Source organism: Diabrotica virgifera, chromosome 1, assembly GCF_917563875.1.
Source record: "Diabrotica virgifera virgifera chromosome 1, PGI_DIABVI_V3a".
NCBI classification, from domain to species: domain Eukaryota; kingdom Metazoa; phylum Arthropoda; class Insecta; order Coleoptera; family Chrysomelidae; genus Diabrotica; species Diabrotica virgifera.
Window position 1 is genome coordinate 279,472,000 of NC_065443.1, and position 20,503 is coordinate 279,492,502.

Genomic DNA, 20,503 nt, shown 5'->3' on the forward strand with positions numbered 1-20,503 from the left:
TGCTGTCATTTAAATCAATTCGCCCAAATAGGGCTTCTCACCGATTGTCATTTATTTCGAGCTTCTGTCATATGTTGTATAATCTGTGTATAGTATTAATATTCACGGATTATACGACATATATGACAGAAGCTCTAAACAAATGACTGTGAATGAAAAGCCCTATTTGATTGTCATATAACATTGTTCAAATGCTAAAAAGACGACATGCAACAAGTCAAGTAAAAACAATAAGTTTGGCAACAATGTCAAACCTGTCCTCTCTAGGTACTTCACTTCTGTCTAAATCCTGAGCCACTACTTTAAGTCGTGTAATTTGGATTGCCTATACGCTGTGAGCTTCGCTGGTGTCGCTCCTGGCGGATTACTAATCAACTTTCACTGGTAATTTTTAAATTTATTATTTAATAGTTATCGCTTAATATTTACAACGCAAAAAAGTAATTAAATTATAATCGATTTTTTTAAGATTTTGCTAATCATTTTGACGTTCTATTGATAAAATATGAATTTCTTACTTCGGATACTTTCACAATTATCGTGTAGATGGCGGTAAGATTAATATATTAATTTATAATTAGATATTACGGAACATTAAAAAAACTTAAATTTAGTATTTAAAACGTATTGTATATTTAAATTAAAAATATATAACCCAGCTTTGACAAACTAATACTTTTTATAATTAATGTTTTTAATTTTAATTTTAAATTAATCACTTTGACATTTATGTCAAATTTCCAGTAATCGTTTACAGACTTGTCACTACTGGCGCTCGCGAATTTGTAAATATCCCTTCTACGTACGAGCTCACAGCGTATATGAACTTGAATTGGCGAAATGGGCGAAATAATAAAGTTTTGCTGTTTTGCTGTATTAACCACTTTAAAAATTCACATTTTAAGACATTGGCATTAATGAATCAAATATGTAGTAGGTACCTTTTTTGTAGATGTATTTAAAAATGAAACTGAAAAGTTATTACTATAAAGAGTGATATGTAGGTTATGGCTTGACTAAAATAAAACAAGGATTAGAAATAAAAACAAAATCACAAATTTTATTAAATTTGGAAAAGTTTTTGGGTAATATTTTTCTAATGATCTTAATCATCCACTCTATTTGCATATTTTATATTTGTAAATTGGTATCGGAGCTGATGGGCAGTAGGTATTTCAAAATTGAAATTTGAAATATTTTTGTAAGTATGTATTTAAAACTTTGGACTTTAGAGTAAGTATTTAAATGTCAAGTATTTAAATAGTCTATAATTATAAATAAGTACATACTTGGTATTTAAATGCTCTAAAGTCTAAAGTATTTAAATATCTACAAATAAGTATTTAAATTTGGAAATACGGCCCATTAGCCCCGATACGAAGTTAGAAATATGAAATGTACAAAAAGCGTGAATGATTAAGAAAAAAGTTTAAGTTTACCCAAAAACTTGGGTACATTTTTAATATTTAAATACTTGGTATAGTTGGTTCGCTAAACTCAGACACAACTGGCTAATAATTTTAGTCGGTATTTCTTTTGTTTTTGGAGAATTTTGACAAAATTGGCAAAATTACTAACTATTTAGTAATTATTTACATTTTAGTAATTATTTTTTTTGCCAATTTTACCAAATTGGCAAAATTACTTACTAAAATCACTAGCCAGTTGTGTCTGAGTTTAGCGAACCGACTATATTTATAGTTATTTTCCTAACTAGTGCGAAAAGTGATACTTTCACGCACGAGACTGCCGTTGACCCGAACGACGCGATAGCGGAGTTCGGACAAGCAGTCGAGTGCGGCAAAGATACTTTCCGCATGAGTTAGGAACAATATTTTTTTTAGGGCCGTACGTTTGGAAAAAAAGCCACAAATAATAAAGTTATATAAAGTTTTATTTAGAAGTGAAAATACTCAAATTAATTCTTTGACAAGGTCTTGTCAAAACCAAACTTTCAATATAATGGGTTACCACGACGACGATATTGGTTTCCATGACGACGATTCAAAACCATTGTAATTGTCTACTGATCTGACTTTTAAATATTATGTCAAAATAATTTTATTTCATCGAATTATTATCGCGCTAATTTCATTAAAACATGAACACAATAAGATAAATTTGAAATAAATTAGTAAATAATATATAAATATTAATTTATTGTATGTATATTATAATAGATTATAATGCCATATTTTAAGGAATTTTAATTTCCCGCACGCCGTGCGGGAAAATTTACTTTCCTATAATAAAGTGCCTCTTTTAGCACGGCCGTAGAAAAAATACGTTTCAACATCGGTATTTGTATTTATGATACTTTCCCTTTACTAAAATTTGTTATTTTTTATATCTAATTGTTTTATTTAAGGCAAGCATATAGTCACAGTCACAGGTAGGTACTACCTACAGATCACTCTTTATAGTAATAAATTTTCAGTTTCATTTTTAAATACATCTACAAAAAAGGTATGTACTATATATTTGATTCATTCATGCCTTGCAATGTGAATTTTTAAAGTGGTTAAAAATACAGCAAAACTTTATTTATAACATGCTCATTTCGCCGATTCAAGTTCATGTAGGCAACCCAAATTACACGACACAAAGTAGTGGGTCAGGATTTAGAATTAAGTGGTACTTCCACACCCACTAATGAATTTTGGACAATATTAGGCGGACCTAATAATATTATTATTATAGGTAGGTATATTATACCTACCTCTTTTTAAAGTAGGTGTTTTTCACTCCCTCTCACGTAAGGTCAAAGGTCAATACCAACCATGAAAATTTAAGTACCCTTGCCTGCCCAGTCAGCAGTCCCAGTAGGTATCATAGATGTCGGTATATAAGAAGTGTTCGGTACAAGTTTCTCAGTTTTTCCTACACAATTCAAAAATATAGAATAACAATGTCTAACTCTGCATCAAATCTAGTGTGTGTCAACGATTATGAAGAATATGCCAAGGAGGAATTAAAAAATGGGAGCTTTGAGTTTTATAATGGTGGAGCTGGACAGCAAAGAACGTTGGAATGGAATAAAACTGATTTTAACAAGTAAGCAATTTATTATTCATATAAACTCACTACGAGAATATTACCAATAGTTAAAAAGTCATAAAAAAGAAAGTTTAAAAAATATTCAAAAGAATTACGTCACCCTATTAGCAAAACTCGTAACTCCAAAATGACAAATTGTTCAGGAGACGAAAAAAAAGCTGATACGGTACGGAGTTGCAAGATCCGACTTTAACTTTAAAAGTTAGCTGTAACTCTAACTCTAGCCTCTAGCTCAATTTGGAATACACTGTTGTCAAATTTTGCAACGTCAAAAATAACGTGTTTGTTGTCTTTTGGCGGATAATTCAAATTTCAGTAAGTCACTCTAACTCTAGGTCACTAGAGACTGGTCGACTCGTCGGACTGCCGTCGGTCGGGGTCGACTCATGATACTATATGACCAGAGTACCAAAGTTGACAGGACTGGTGTGAGTCTGAGTCATAGAGAAATAACTTGTTTTTATTTCTCTATGGTCTGAGTCTGAGGCTACTTATAGAATCATTTTATTTCAGCCAGGGTTGCCAGATTGGTGTATTTTCCCACAATTTTGGGGTAATTTGAAAGCGTCTATTTGCGAATGTACATACATAGAACTGTTTATTATACCCCCATTTATAATCGAAGACGATAGAAACTATGAATTATTTCCAGGGCCCTCGTTGATAAGTAGTATAATTTTGGTTTACTGATTTCTTCATTTGACTCCTAATTTATTAAAATGCGGCAAAAATTTAAATTTGGGGTATTTGAGCTTCAATTTGAGGGAATTTCAGTTTCTAAGTGGGGGATTTATAAAATATCATCTGGCAACTCTGATTTCAGTTCAACTGTGTTCAATATAATTGAATTATTGTATGTTATGCAAATTTTTGTATGATTCTTTTTAGACTGCAAATAACAATAGCAGAATAATAACATACTTTTATTAAAGAATATGATTGAAATTGATGTCTATACAATTTTTTATTGAAATGTTCAAATGCCAAGAACCACGAAGGATGAAATAATAGAACTGAAGGACGGAAAAAGGAATACATGAATATGGTTTAATAAATCGTGTTAGACGTAGAGAAAGTATTTAATTTAGAGAAAAATATTTAATTTAAATATAATATACAGTAGACTCCCGTAAGTTCGGCCTCGGTTAATTCGGTCTCCGCTTAGTCCGGCCGGCTCTCTACCTGTAGCGGCCACCAATTTTCTGAAAGTTTTTTAAAAATCATCGGTGACCTAAACTTGAGCCCAGAGCAAATAGACAACGTCGACGAATCTGGGTTAAATTTTAAACTTGTGTCCAGAAAAACCTTTGCAATCCGAAAGAAACATCTGCTGCGAGGCTTAAAGTCAGCAAAGAGATGATAACGGTCGCATTGTGTTCAAATGCTTCGAGCATCCACAATGACCCCTATTTGTCATTGGTATAGCAGCAAGACCGAGAGCGTTTAACAACATAAACGTGCGGAAACTCTCCCAGTGTATTATCGGTCCCGGTCGCAGAAATCAGCGTGGGTGGACACATATTTATTCAGGGATTAGTTCGTTTACGAATTTGTTCCCAAAGTAAAAAAATATTTGATAAAATTATAACTGCCCATCAAAGCACTTCTACTTCCTGACAACGCGCTTACTCACCAGGAAGATATTCAGTGTGACGATGAAAAAGAAGTTAAACTGCTGTTCCCAGTCTTCAACAGCCGATAGATCAAGGAGCCATCGAGTGCTTCCAGAGGAAGTATCGCCGAAAGCTGCTTTCTGAAGTTCTTTCTAAACTGGAGGCTGATGACAACTTAGACCTAGAAGTGCTGAAGTGAGTTAATATGAAGGATGTTGTGTATATGTCGGCCAAGGCATACGTCGAAATACCACCGTCGACTTTTGTAAAGTCTTGGAAAAACGTTAGCCAAATATAGAAGGTAAGATTGACCAAGCAAACACAATAGCAGATGAGCCAAACAACATCCTTGTTAACGAATCTGATGACAATGCAGCTCTATTGCACGACCTTTAGCAACTACCCAACTGTGGGCCCATTGTTGAAGAAGATGTTTTGGAGTGGATCAACTTTGAAAAGGAGCCACACAACGAGGTTTTGAACGACAACGACATCGCCGAGTGTGCCATTCGCCAGGAAAATAAGAAAGATAACGACGCAGATGCTGCTTAGATAGAAGAGGAAGATGAAGAAATAAATAAATAAATAAGCCACGTTGAAGGTAAAGCAGCTTTGCAACTGGCAGCTACCTATATCGAACAGCAAAAAGAAGCAACTGCCATTGATGTAATGTTTATTAAAAAAAGTGGCGTGCCTTTGCACATAAAAAGTCATTAGAAAAGAAAAAAAATAGCAGATTTTTTTAAGTGTTTACGAAGCCAAACCACCAATGGTAATATTTTTAAATTTTATTAGGCCTACTTACAGTACTGTAAGTACATATTGTTTTGTAGTGTTTTGTAACCTTCTGCCTTTGCATGTGTGTTAAATATATGTCAGAGTATCCCTCTGTGTTGTATTCTACAGAATGTGCAAGTGTTTTGTGTTTTCTAGATCCGTACAAACAGTAAATGCGCATTTTTTAGGTAGACATCGGTTAGTTCGGCCACTTTTAAGTTCGGCCTAGGGTCCAGTCCCGAGGTGGCCGAACTTACGGGAGTCTACTGTATATGGTTTCATTGATACTTTTTTCAAAAAAAAAGAGAAGTTGGATAAAGAAAAAAACAGTTCAAAATAATTATAATTTTGTTTTTAAAAATAATACAAAACCAAAATAAAAATTAAATACTACTATAATATTTTATTATTTAGAACTAATAGAAAACTAAAGGAGTTTTTTATCGATCATAATGCCTCCCTAGAACATGACCCTTCTTTTTTATATTTGTGAACAAATCTGGCAGTTTCCATTCTTGCTTGTTTTCCTCGCCCTCTAAGTACACGAATTCGTTAATCACCTGCTTTTAGATATCCTACTTTCGTTTAAAAATAGCACACTTTTCCAATTTCCAATGTTCCAGTCTTGGTGTTGAATACACCAATTTAGATCCCCTGTCCGGGATCCTACTATAGGTATATTCATTTTATAATTTTCTTCCACTTCAGTTAACTCTCCTCTTGACATATTGCATTATAGCTTATATTATAGCTTGTAGTTCACAGTTTATAAATTACGTCAATGTAAATATTTTTATAAAAATTTTTATAGAAACAAAAATTAATTATTTTTGTCAGATACATTGCCAGATTATCCACTATCGATAATATGTGCATTAAATTCCATAGTGCTAGAATTAATATAAGTTTTTAGAAGTCACTTTTAGTATACATGGCTCAGATAAGCTACAACTTTTTTTGCTAAGGCAATAATGCATTTATGAATTTCGTTTAATGCAATAAATTTTGTAAAATCACATATTGGTACACTGTCCTGAATATTCAACCAAAGGAAGAAGTAGGAATGGTAGTGGTACACAAACACATGAATAATGAATTTTATTTGGAAAAACACTTTTTTAAAAACTGAACACTCAAAATAAAACTTTTATTTACACAAGCAAAGATTTTAGTTACAATTCGAAATATTGATTCTAATCAGACTATTATTATTAGATAATTTTTATCAGACTAAAAATATGTTTCATATCAGACTACAAATATATTGATTCTAATCAGACTACAAATGTATCTATTGAAATTATTTAATCAGACTGAAATCCTGGTGGTTCTGACATGCTTTTTAATAATAATTACAAATGCTGAATATGCTATTCCAGCATGTCGTAGGTAATTAGTATTGCAAGAGTCCAGAATGTTCAATACTGACGGGCAATAATCTCTTATTGAAATTGCGTGATAGAATATACTGGATCATGGCGGTCATTGTGCTGTAACTCATGTGTGGCAAATGTAGGGTACATTTATGCTTAGTTAGTAGCAGAAACTGTTTTGTGTGGATTTTCACTACTGACATGAGGAGTTTTCTATTTTCTACTGATTTGTTCAAATAATAAGAAATAATATTTGTAAATACAGTACTGTGTTTTATTTCGTTTTGAAATTCGGCAATGTAGGCTATCAATACACAGGCTTTTTTGTTCCATAAACTAGCAGAGTGGACTCTGATATACATGTCAATATAAAAGTTACGTTTTGATTTTGTTTACAAAATTCATATTTTTGAGCTTTGTAGCTAACATACAGACCAAATAAAGAGCAAAATATTTTTTTATTAACCTAACCACAGTACCTAACTTTGTATTGCCAAGTTTGGGGTTAAGGTGTTTTCATATCTGTAGCCAGATACTATAATTAATTAGTATTGTGAATGAACATTACAATTTTCTTTATAAACTTCAAAAATAACATGTAAGAGAGAGAATTAGCCTTTATTGGAAAGTTTCTAAGAGGCTATCAATTGCGAAGCATTTAATATGTAAGTATTATGTATTTTACTGTCAGCATACTGTAGAATTATTTAATAAATAAATAAAAATAATAAACTTATTTTATTTTGGACAACATATTGAAGGAAAATTCAAAATCGAAAGCAATTTCCATTATTAAGACACTGTTGTCGAAAGATGTAAAAACTACAAATACAGTTCTTGGTAAATTCAAAACAGCCATTCCCATCTGTATTTGCCCATATTTGTGATTTTTTTATAGTACCTATATTTTCCATCTATTTGTAGGATGTATCTTGATTTTTATTGCTTCCAAAATCGTTTTAGTTAAGGCGAAAACGGCGGGTTCTTTGGAGAAAATATTCCCATGAGATTTTTTTGCATAATCACATTCGTGAGACATTCCAGAATAAGATTCAAGAAGTCGCCCACGCGAAAAGTGGTCTAAATTTTTTTTAACAATTTATTTTTAATCAAATTGCAAAAATCAATATTTTTGACCGAAACAATTTTTTTTAGGTTAATTGGACCATTCTGGATAAAAATGTTCTCTTATAATTTTTCTCTAAAATTAATCGTTTTCAAGATAAAAGCAGTTTAAAATCAAAAAAAAAACGAAAAATGGCGATTTTCAAGGCTTAACTCAGTTAAAAGTTATTACTATGAAAGTCAGAAAGTAACTAAATCAAAGTTTAATGCTCCCCCTACAAGATCCTGTAGAAATTTTTGTCATTATTTGATTACTAAGCTGTTATTTTTAAGTAAAAATAATGAGCGCCATGCACGTATTAGGCGGCCGTCCATGATAAGTGCGAAAGAGATGTCATTCAGGCAGTCCAGTGGCGCATCCCACTCGCACTCACATTTACAGCCGCGTCAATACGATCTTACCACTCATTATTAATAATTAAAAATAACAGTTTAGTAATAAATTAATGACACAAATTTCTTCAGGATCATGAAGGGGGATTTAAATTTGACTTAGTCACTTTCTGACTTTCATAATAATCATTTTTAACCGAGTTATTAAGTCTTACATGGCCATTTTCGCGTTTTTCAAATTTTAAATTGCTTATGACTCGAACACGATCAACTTTAGAGAACAATTATAAGAGATCTTTTCTGTCCGGATATTGATTTTTGCAATTTGATTAAAAAAAAAATTGTTAAAAAAAATTTGACCACTTTTCAATGTGGAACTTTTGTGGAACCCACAAAAACTGGTTCTATATAAACGATTTTTTTATTAAACTTTTTGAATAAAATTGATTAGTTAAGTTTAGTAGTCCTTCGTATATTTCTCTGGCGATATTCTTGATTACCTAGTGATTAATACTGTTTCGTGTGATTTTTCATTATTTACTTTACTCTTCTATTTCTTGGTATAGTCATTCATGTACAAATCATTTTTAGGTATCGCATTAGACCAAAATATATGCGCAATGTAAGCAACAGAAACTTATCAACAAATATCTTGGGTAAACCTGTGGCAGTTCCCATAGGAATATCTCCCTCTGCTTATCAGAAAATAGCACACCCGGATGGAGAATGTGCTACTGCAAAAGGTAAGGTTTGTAAATTTTATGTTTATACATGTTTGTTTGATGTCTGTACATTTGATATGTGGTATTTCTTTTAGCTGCCCAAGAATCAGACACCATCTTGATATTAAGTTCACACTCTAATTGTACCTTTGAAGAGGTCGCGAAAGCGGCACCACATGGAAGAAAATGGCTACAATTGTATATTTTTCAAAACAGGTCAGTATTAAGTTTATTTTAAATTATCGATTTCGGATAACATATTATGTATAATAGTAATAATAATGATATACCATGATAGTTCCACGTTAGTTTCAGTAAAAAAGTCATGGAAACCGTATGTGGTTCTTCTTCCACATATTCGCTCCGTGCCTGACTGACGCGACACCTAGCGTCATGACTTGACATTTTTGGGGACCAGAATTTGAAGTTAAGCATATGATAAATACATATATTGTGAAGTTGCAAATTATTAATAATTATTAGTTTTTTAATAATATTTTTCCAATTTATGCATAAAATGGATGTAGTATTAAGAAACTGGGTTTCTAAAAACTCATCACAATTTATCTTTTCAACCCCAAACGGATCAGAAAAGGAAAAATCTATTCTCGTTTTTAAACCAGGGGAGTAATTCAAATTTACCGCGCTGTAATGCTTGTTTGTAATTGGTCCAACCAATTTAGCAGGCAAGTTTAGTCCATGAAACTATGAAATTTTGACAATATTGACTTTTAAATTTCTTAGGTTAGTTAATTATATCGGCGATTTTTTGTGCTGTCTGCGTTATTCCTTTAATTTTTAGATTTTTAGTTTGTACTTTTTGTATTATTATTAGTCTTATAAGTTGTCCGATACTGATTACTGGATTACCGTCGAAGGTCGACCTGGTCAACCAAAAAAGAAGATGAATCTGGTAATTTGTATGACATTATTGGGTGTGAATCTGTCTTTTGAATTTACTCCTCCTGGTTTAAATCTTTTCTCTAATTTATATCTAGATAATTATTGGATATCTATAAAAACTACACTTACTATTTTGGCTATTACAGTATTTCTCATGATCATCTTTCAGTGCGTCACAGTTTTTCGATTTCTTTCTAACGCATTAAATTGTATTTGACAGAAAAAAAGGCACGTCGGTGATTACATTTCGTCGGTGACATTTTTATAACATTTCTTCTAGTTATTCTAGTTGTCGATAGATGACGCCATAATAAAAAAATATTTTTTTTTAAATTAGATAATAATATTACAAATATAATCTGTATAATTTATAAGACTATACAAATCAAAGAAAATACCATTTTATAAATGCAAGAAACACATTTGATTTGTTTTTATTCCAAATTGAAAATAAAATGTGACAACTGTCAGATTTAACTAAAATGTCATGTTAGAATAAATGTCATAAACACAAACCATATAATATACTCATAGACGTTTCACGTAAATTGTCAAGGTCAAGACAGCAAATTAGTTATCATTCCAATCCAGAGATGTCGCTGTCAGTCAATTCTCTTGTCATATTTAACAACTGACAGTTGACAATTAAATTAATTTGTTTTACTTTTTATTTTACAGTTTGTGGCTTAATTATTTTATTATAGTGGTGTTACGTTTTTAATTAGATTTAATCACAATTTTAATCAAGTGTATTAACCTCTTCTCCGTTTTTATGAGTAGAATTTTTAGTTTACATTGATTATCCCATGTTGTGTTTCTCCACATTAAAAAACAATATAATGGATCCTGAAACAATTTATTCCAATAGACAAGTGTGTCATCAACATTTCGGACCTATATATTTTTGGAAGTTTGTAAAAGATTATAAGGTAATATTTATCTAAACAATCATCCAACAAGCCTCTTTCAAAAATTTTCATTCAACTCGATACAGATCAGTGCTTTCACGTGACACATAGCAGATAGTGTTTAGCATTTTGAAAACAAATTGGAATATTTGAAGTTTTCAGTAAAATATGGAATAAAACATTGAATTGTCTTTCTGTTGTTTTAATTTCCTGCGAAATTTCATCAAAAATCCCGCAAAATTTATAATTTGAAATTCTGACGTAACTAAAATTGGTCAATTTAGTTCACATTCCAATCAAGAGATGGCGTTAATTCGATCCGAAAGATTAACATGGTCGTGAAACGTCTATGAGTATGTATGGTTTGTGGTCAATAAATGTGTATTATCACGGACTTACCCTTTTTCCTGTCATTTGTTACGCACTGAAAAATGATCATGAAAAGGACATTAGTAGCACAATTAGGTACAGTATTTCTCATGATCATCTTTCAGTGCGTCACAGTTTTTCGATTTCTTTCTAACGCATTAAATTGTATGTGACAGAAAAAACGGCACGTCGGTAATTTAATTTCATCGGTGACATTTTTATAACATTTATTCTAGTTATTCTAGTTGTCGATAGATGGCGCCATAATAAAAAAATATTTTTTTTTTTAATTAGATAATAAATATTACAAATATAATCTGTATAATTTATAAGACTATACAAATCAAAGAAAATACCATTTTATAAATGCAAGAGACACTTTTGATTTGTTTTTATTCCAAATTGAAAATAAAATGTGACAACTGTCAGATTTAACTAAAACGTCATGTTAGAATAAATGTCATAAATGTGTATTATCACGGACTTACCCTTTTTCCTATCATTTGTTACGCACTGAAAAATTATCATGAGAAATACTTTAAATACGCAACATTTGATACAATTTTTGATAAAATTTGTTATACAATCCAAAGTTTGACATTACAAAGAATCGCAAAAATTGTCAGATTTGCCGCTACTCACGCTGGCATCGTTTCGTGTATCCTCACCATGGCCACGTACGGAGCGAATAGTACTTGTTTTTCTGTTTTTTAACAGTTTATATTATGTTTTAGGGAAATTACGAAAGATTTTGTAAAAAGAGCAGAAAAAAATGGCTTTGAAGCATTAGTAGTTACCGTGGATTTTGCTCTATATGGTATACATTTAGGAGATTTAAGAAGCCAATTTAAGACACCACCTCATCTTCAGTAAGTACGATAATATAGTAGTTGTAAACAAGTCTGCAAGCAAAATTGTTTCCTTTAACTTTAATTTTTTCCTCGTAACTATGAAACTTTGTGCGCCAATGATGAAAATGAAATTCTTAATTGTATGACAAAAAATACGCAATAACTACCTCTTAAATTGCACCAAATATTATTTGCATATTTATCAACCGGTTTCAGAGCAATATACAGCGTGTCTACTTAAGTTGGAAACATATGGGAAACTTTTTTATTATTAATTTTACGAAAAAAAGTTATTCGTCATAAAAAGTTCTGCATGTCCCAAAACCTAAGATTCAATCATCAGATATCAAATTTTCTCCATATTATGTATGTAAAAAAATATGAATTTCGGTCAAGGGTAAAGTAACTTTATTTCTCTCAATATCGTAAATTCTTGTGATAAAAAGTTGTTTGGAATTAAAAACTAAGATCAAATATGCAATTACATGCTTCTAATTGAAAAAAAAAATTTTTCCTCAAATTTATGGATAGGTACCCAACACCGTTTTTAATTATTACAAATATGATAACTCGTTTATTATTCATTTTACGAAAAAAAGTTATTCTTCATAAAAAGCTTTGCATGGTCTAAAAGCTAAGACACAACCATGATATATCAACTTTTATTAATTTTATACGAGGTGTGTCAAAAAATATGAAATTCGCTCAAGATTATAGTACCTTTATATTTCACAATATTTCAATTAGAAGGATGTAATTGCATATTGAAACATAGTTTTTAATTCTAAACAACTTTTTTAATAACCGTTTTCAATATTGTGAAAAATAAAGGTACTTTACTCCTGAGTGAAATTCATATTTTTTGGCATACCTCGTATAAAATTATTAAAATGTGATATCTGATGGTTGCATCTTCGGTCTTAGGACATACAGAGCGTTTTATAAGGAATACCTTTTTTTCGTAAAAGTAATAATAAAAGAGTTATCGTATGTGTAATAAATAAAAACGAAGTTAGTATCAATAAATTTGAGAAAAATTTGGAAAATATTTTTTTCCAATTAGAAGCATGTAATTGCATATTTGATGTTAGTTTTTATTTCCAAACGACTTTTCATAATAAGAATTTTCGATATTGAGAGAAATAAAGGTACTTTACTCTTGAACGAAATTCATATTTTTTGACATACCTCGTATAATATTGACAAAATTTGATATCTGATGATTGAATCTTAGGTTTTAGAGCATGCAGAACTTTTTATAAAGAATAACTTTTTTTCTTAAAATGAATAACAAAAAAGTTTCCCATATGTTTCCAACTTAAGTAGACACGCTGTATAAATCGTCACTTTGTCACAAAAATGTCAACACCCAGAGTCTCGGAAATGAAGCATTTGCGGACATACGTTTATATAACAAACTATCATTATTTTTTCATGAAGAATTATATACATATTAATATTTTTTAGGTCGATCAATTTTAACCAGTATACAGAGGGCGAGAATGCAATAAACTTCTATGAGTTTACTGACCCAGAAGTAGAATGGAGCTACATTACTTGGTTAAAAACTATCACTAATCTACCCATCGTAGTCAAAGGGGTATTGACCGGTGAAGACGCTATTGCAGCAGCAGATGCTGGAGCTTCTGCTATTCTCGTATCGAACCATGGTGGTAGACAACTAGATAGTCTTCCCTCAGCGGTATGTTGTTGTTCGATAAAAAAGTAAATAATAGCTTTAATATAAAATATTTCAGATAGAAGCATTACCAGAGGTATCAAAGGCAGTAGGACATAGAATTGAACTATACATGGACGGAGGAATCAGAGATGGGACTGATGTATATAAAGCTCTAGGACTGGGAGCTAGAATGGTGTTTATTGGTAGACCTGCATTATGGGGTTTAACTCACGATGGAGAAAAAGGTGTTAAGAACATTTTAGACATCCTAAAGAAGGAACTAGATAATGCAATGGGAATTACAGGTAATCCCCCGTACTTTTATATCTTATTTAAAATCATTCTAATATCTTTGCCCTTTCGCTTGTTTTTAATCTTTCATCTTCTTCATTTGTATGGTATTCAAAACTTTCTCTATATTAATGGAAACATATTTTATCCATATCTTCTGTCTTTTTTACCTCGTATTTTGCGATCTACTAGCTTGAGTTTTTTTGTTCCTAAGATTATCTTCCTCTCTTATTTCTTCTATCTTCAAAATCCAATTTCTTACATCAATATAATGTTCACAAAATAAATAATTTATAGTAGTGAACCCTTAAAGATATAGTAAATATTACGTGTAATATTTTCTTTTTTATACAATTTTTTGTTATTAAATTAATTAATTTCTCACTTTTTTTCAGGATGTTCAAAAATAACCGATATAAATAAAGATCGAGTGGTTCATGAAAGCTACTACGCAAGGCAATGGTGATATTTCAGTATAAACATTTTTTATACCAGTATTGACACAACAATCATCAACATCGAGACCACAAAATTTACAGCTATGTATTTAAAAAAACATTAATTCATTTTGTAAATAAAAAAATACATATTTTTGCTTTAATCCATTTCCATCAACAATTAAGCATAGTGTAATCGTTAAACTTAGTCAAGGGAGATATACATAATAAATAAAATGGGATAATACCCGAAGGTTGGCTGTATACCACCTAGTTAAATAAAATTTAACGTGAAGCAAAACACTCCCTGGTGTAGTTGGTATATTTTAATAAAAATCTAAAAAAATTTAAAATCCAAAAGGATGACGTTCAAAACGTTTTCGGACTTATCAGTCCATCGTCAGTGAACTCCCTGTCCTTGCTTAATAGCCACAATGCCAAACCCTGGTTAAGTTATATAACATATAACTATAATGGAAAGATTAATGGAACATTATACAAAAACGAAGGACCTGTCAACCAGTCTAGTTTCGATACAAAAGCGGCCGTTAGCATGCCTCGCGAAGGCGCATCGGTTGCATTACTTTGAGATTCAATGTAATGCCACGAATAATTTTGACTATGGGTCTGGATATACGAAATGCGATTTGCGACGAAAATTTTAAACCTAGAAGGTGAACTTTTAATCCAGTGCAATATATTATTTGCGAGTCTACCCAAGCATACACCTTTTGAAAGATTGTATTCTTCGTCGACTGTGACACAAACGACATAAGTTTGACCAAATGAACAGCGGCTAACAATAATTCTAATCGAGGTATATATTGTAATCTGTTTCATAGGAGCTACTTTCGATTTGGCACAAAGTAAAATTAACTTGAACCATGTTCCGACTATCAATACTACGAATATAAACGACACAAGCGTATCCCTTTTCACTGGCATCGGCAAAGCCATGAAGTTGTAAGATGGGACAAGAGGAAATATTCAAAAAACGAGGAATTTTAAACAGTGAAATAAGAGATAATTCACTTTTATATTGTTCCCACACACGAATAATTTCTGAGGGAGGACGATCATCCCATTCAACACCAGTTGCCCAAAGTTGTTGGATTAAATGTTTGATAAAAAAGGTAATAGGTGTTAGATAACCACAAGGGTCATAAATTCGAGCTAATTCGGATAAAAACGATCTTTTAGTACAAGGGACATCCTGCAATTTGACTGCAAATTGAAAGACATCGGACTATGTAATCCACTTCAAACCAAGGATTTTCAAAGAAGGACCATTTGATTCTGGTCTGGATCAAAATTAATAGAATGCGGATTAATATGCGATTCAGGAAATTGGGACAATTTGGGTTCATTCGAACACTATTTTCATAACTCAAAGCCTCCTAACTTCAACAAAGCGACTAATTCTTCAACTAAACTTTGTGCTTCTTCGAGCGTCGAAGCACCGAAAACAAAATCATCAATATACGAAGCATTACAAACGAGCGAGGCGGCTTTAGGAAAACGAGAGCCTTAGTCCAACACTAGTTGTTGAAGGATTCTTTAAGCGAGATACCGCGAGGATACAACTCCAAAAGTGACAGTTAACAAACGATATTCCTGAATCTCCTCAAGGCTAGAAAATCTCCATAACACACTTTGATAACCCGTATTCTCAGGAACTACTAAAATATTACGATACATCTGACGAATATCTGCACACAACGCAAAGCGATTAAGTCTAAAATTTAACAAAAGCGAGACGATGTCCTGTTGTAGCTTAGGACCGACTAATAAACAATCATTCAACGATTTACCAAGTCTGGGACTTTTCTGAGACGCATTATATACCACTCGAATTTTAGTAGAGACACTTTCCGATTTAACAACACAATGATGTGGGATATAATACTTTGTCTTTTCGACCTTAGAGACCAATTGCATATGACCTAAATCAGTATACTCCTGCATATAGGACGAATATTCCTTTTGAAAACTCGGCTGACGAAACAAGCGACGTTCTAATGAAATAAATCTGTTTAAAGCAACATCATAACTATATCTTAAACAAGGCGGTGATTCACGAAAAGGCAAAGACACAACATATTTCCCCTAGATGTCCCGACTATGTGTTTCCCGAAAAATTGTTTCGCACAGAACGTCTTCCGGTTCTGAAACTGGCTCTTCCGGTATGTTCTCCAGTTCCCAAAATTTCCTTAACGAAGAGCCTAGTGAGTCTTCCAAATTTGAAAGACAAACAAGCGATGTTGACGTAAGGTTAGGTGTGCTAGTTGGTGACAACAAAATATATCCAAAAACGGTATTTAGGGCATCAGGTTGTCCCGGTTTACCTTCAATTTTACCCTCTAACAACACCTTCGAAAATATACTACAACCAATTAACAAATCGACAGATTGACTACAATTAAATTTGGGATCAGCTAACTTCAAATTTTTAATATAATTCCAAGCAGAAACATTTACTTGGGTGCTGGGCAAATCCGAGCAAACCCGATCTGTAATAATAGCCACTAAATGAAACACCGGTGACTCCTGATGACGAGGTTGGATAGAGAAACTTATTTGCCCATGATTCAGTTTCGTTTGCATCGAATTGAGTCCGGTAATTTCGAACGAGCAAGGAGTTTTAGGCCATCCCAATCGATTGGCATCCTTTCGACTAATGAACGAACTCATCGAACCCGAATCAAGAAGACATCTCATGGGTTGTTTACACCCTTTACTGTCAATTGCATGAACCAAAACAGTACCGAGCAAGATTTCCTTTTTGGTTTCATGTTTCTTTTCTACAAAACTAGCGGCACAATGGGATACTTCAGGAGACGATTCGATTCCCGATGTCCCTGGACTATTATTTTCTGAGGACCACTGACTATTGCAACGGTCTCTATCGAAGTGCAACAAACTATTATGCAGATGACTACTACATTTGAAGGATTTAGGACACGACTTGACTGAATGGTTAGCCTGATTAAGACACTTAAAACAGGAAGAAGGCTCTTTATAAAACTGATATCTCTCTTTTGGCGATTTTTTCAAGAACAACAAACACTGTTTGAGATAATGGCTTTGTTTGCATAAAGCGCAACATACTGATGACGAATTTGTCACGAACGACGAGCTACTACGAATATGTCTTGAATCATTAGCCTGGTATTTCGAGTTGACCTTTGGTTCCGTGTTAGTTGAGGCCCGCGACGACTTCTTTCCCTCACATGTACTACTGTATACTGTATAAGTTATCATACGCTATGTATTGTGTTTCGATGAACGCTACTAATTTTTTGAATGACGAAATTTCATTAGATTTATTTTCCAACTCAAACAACTTAATGGAATCAACGTCTAATTTGGACAAAAGCAAATTGAACATAATGAAATCCCAATGCTCGGTGGGAAGACCTAAGGTTTTCAATGCGGTTAAATTTTCTAAAAAGTTGTCTACGAATTTTGCTAGATTTTTCGAATTAACCGTGGAGATTTTTTGAACGCCCATTATCGCGTCCCAATGGGCGGTCGCACAATGACAAACATCTGTGTACCGTTTGACGATTAAACCGTAAGCCACTTGGTAATTCTCGTTAGTTATGGACAAATTTCGAATCGAACTAAACGGAGTCCCGTCTAAACAACCTTTCAAATATTTGAATTTTCCTACGTTTCCTAGGGCTGCATTGTTATGCACTATCGAATTGTAAAGGTCTAAAAAGGATGCGAAATTTCTGAAATCTCCTTGAAAGTGAGGGCGCTCTATCCTGGGGAGACGAATGTGAGATGGATGAGCTTCTCAAGACGCTGGACCTGGACTTTCAGACTGTGACCCGAAGAATTCCGCGTTTATAAATTTTTATTTTGCAGAATAGATCCAAGAATAATTCTCAGACCTTTTCTTCGTCCTCCGCATCAGAATCCGGTACCAACAAAACATTATTAATATTACCTGTATGCTGTTTTAAAAATTCCTCCTTGATCACATCTAGTCCGCTAAATCTGATTTTAAACAAAGCCCTTAAAGTCAAGTTCGACACTGCTCTACTACCCAAATCATAAATCGACTGAATATCATTAAGCGCTCTATGTCGAAGGAATTTAAATTTTTTGCATTTATCCATTCTAACTTTTTATATAAAAATTTCAAACCGAGATGAAATACCCAAAAATAAAATAATATTAACTGTTCTAAAAATAGCGAAGATCAAAAGTGCAATAAAATACGGTTTCTTAAACGGAGATAAGCGATATTAAATCTTAAACTCATTCAACGAACCCAAACTCAAAAAACTACCTACTTCTGGATAATAAAACACACGACCCTACTGCCACTTAATATGACCCACAAGATTCGTCACGCAAAACAGGCCAGATGGCACAAGCTGGCGACACGAGTAAAATTTTCCCTAATCCCGATATCAAACAAATATATTATTAATTAATATATTAATTATATATTAGAAATATACTACGACAAATCAAACGAATATATTACTATTACGACGAATATATTATAATTACGACGAATCAAACAAATATATTACGACAAACCACCATTAAAATTTAAATATGGGTATCAACTAAATAACAAATAATTCACATCCGGCTCGAAGGACCAAATGTATGTTTACTTATAGCAGGCATTGAACGAAACAAGTAATAAAATCAAAAACAAGCATTAAACACTAATTACAACACCTGCTTATAAAATTTATCCCTTCTGATAGCCAATATTGAGAGAAAGCGGAATTTCTCCATAAGCGCAATACAATAATAATAATACACAAATTCAAATTAAATTGGTTGGTAAATATTTCAAAAAACAATAAAGGATAATAAAGGTAATTAAACTTAGGTTAAGCTTACCCCGTCTGGCTGGAGACAACGATCGAAAAAACAAACGAACGAATTCGCTAACTACACGTCTGTATACATTCGAGTTTTGAAGGCATCTCGTCCCTTATCTCGTAGGGGAAGAATTTTTGGATTTCAAGTGGCCCGATTCTCTTCTTCGCGACACATGTGAATTTCGATAACATGCTAGCAAGGAACAACACCGGCGTCGACAAGGGAAAAAAAGGGACATGATTTCGAACTATTTAAACAACCAAATCAATTTTATGGGATTTCCAAAAGTGGTTAACTGTGAGTTTTGCACCAAAATCTCATGTTATTATGCAAAATATTTGAACTTTGCTTTATTTACATTTTAAACTTAAATTAAAAACTAGAACCAAGAAAAATAAGGTGATTTATATTGTTATGATTTTTGTGGGTTAGAAATGAAAACATTAAATAAATTATTTTATTTTAATTTTAATTGTTATTTTTTATTATAGTTTATTAACTAGTAATAAAAGTCGAATTATTTAAATCACAATCATAAAAGCATTAATCAACTGTTACAAGCAAATGTAAATGCAATAAGTGAGGTGAGGTTCAAATAACCGTTGACAAAACAACACCAGAGTGATGACAATCACATGATGCGCCCTACGCACAGGGGCGTCATTTGATAAGGTCAGGGGGGCATTTGCCCCCCTGTCCCTGAAAATGACTGAAATTTACAAAAAATACATCAATTTTCATCATTACATCATATATAATGTATTGTATATATAATGCTTGCCCCCCAACCCCCAATCAAAATTTCAAATGACGCTCCTGCCTACGCACTGTGATTGGTCGAATTGGAGAATGTTAATTTTGCTGGAAATCATGGGTTGGATAATGTGACTTATGTTTCAGAACTTCATTTTCAGTATGGTTTTTGGATATTAAAATGTGAGTTTTGGTTCGAAATATTATCACGGTTCGATTCGCCTTGAAAAGACGAATTCATTGATAGGTGTACATAACTGAAAATATGAAAATTTGGAGAATGTGAATTTTGCATCTACTCAGTTCAATTGGCAGACGTAATTTACATTATAAGGCAGTTATAACGCACATATGGTATTCATTGATCTTAAGAGAGTATATGATGATAACGTTCTTCGAGAGATTATGTGGTGGGCACTCAATGAGAAAGGAGTCCCCGGTGAATATGTAAAGGAG

At 32.5% G+C, this 20,503-nt stretch overlaps 2 protein-coding genes across 2 annotated transcripts; one reads left to right on the top strand and one right to left on the bottom strand.

The window, feature by feature from the left end:
* Positions 1–2,659: 2,659 nt before the first annotated feature.
* Positions 2,660–14,604, top strand: LOC126879103 (2-Hydroxyacid oxidase 1-like). Its single transcript, XM_050642047.1, has 7 exons — positions 2,660–3,054; positions 8,870–9,021; positions 9,096–9,216; positions 11,915–12,049; positions 13,499–13,733; positions 13,789–14,017; positions 14,399–14,604. Exons 1-7 carry the CDS (start codon positions 2,909–2,911, stop codon positions 14,467–14,469), a joined length of 1,089 nt encoding a protein of 362 aa, XP_050498004.1. The 5' UTR covers positions 2,660–2,908; the 3' UTR covers positions 14,470–14,604.
* Positions 14,605–16,546: 1,942 nt separating this feature from the next.
* On the bottom strand, positions 16,547–17,701 carry LOC126893438 (uncharacterized). Its single transcript, XM_050663639.1, has one exon. It carries the CDS (start codon positions 17,699–17,701, stop codon positions 16,547–16,549), a length of 1,155 nt encoding a protein of 384 aa, XP_050519596.1.
* Positions 17,702–20,503: the final 2,802 nt, after the last annotated feature.

Excerpts from the sequence above, each read along its gene's own strand:
- LOC126879103 (XM_050642047.1), top strand. The coding sequence starts at position 2,909 with ATGTCTAACTCTGCATCAAATCTAGTGTGTGTCAACGATTATGAAGAA. Across the intron at positions 9,022-9,095 it reads AGAATGTGCTACTGCAAAAG|CTGCCCAAGAATCAGACACC; the intron begins GTAAGGTTTGTA and ends TATTTCTTTTAG. Across the intron at positions 12,050-13,498 it reads AAGACACCACCTCATCTTCA|GTCGATCAATTTTAACCAGT; the intron begins GTAAGTACGATA and ends AATATTTTTTAG.
- LOC126893438 (XM_050663639.1), bottom strand. The coding sequence starts at position 17,701 with ATGATAACTTATACAGTATACAGTAGTACATGTGAGGGAAAGAAGTCG.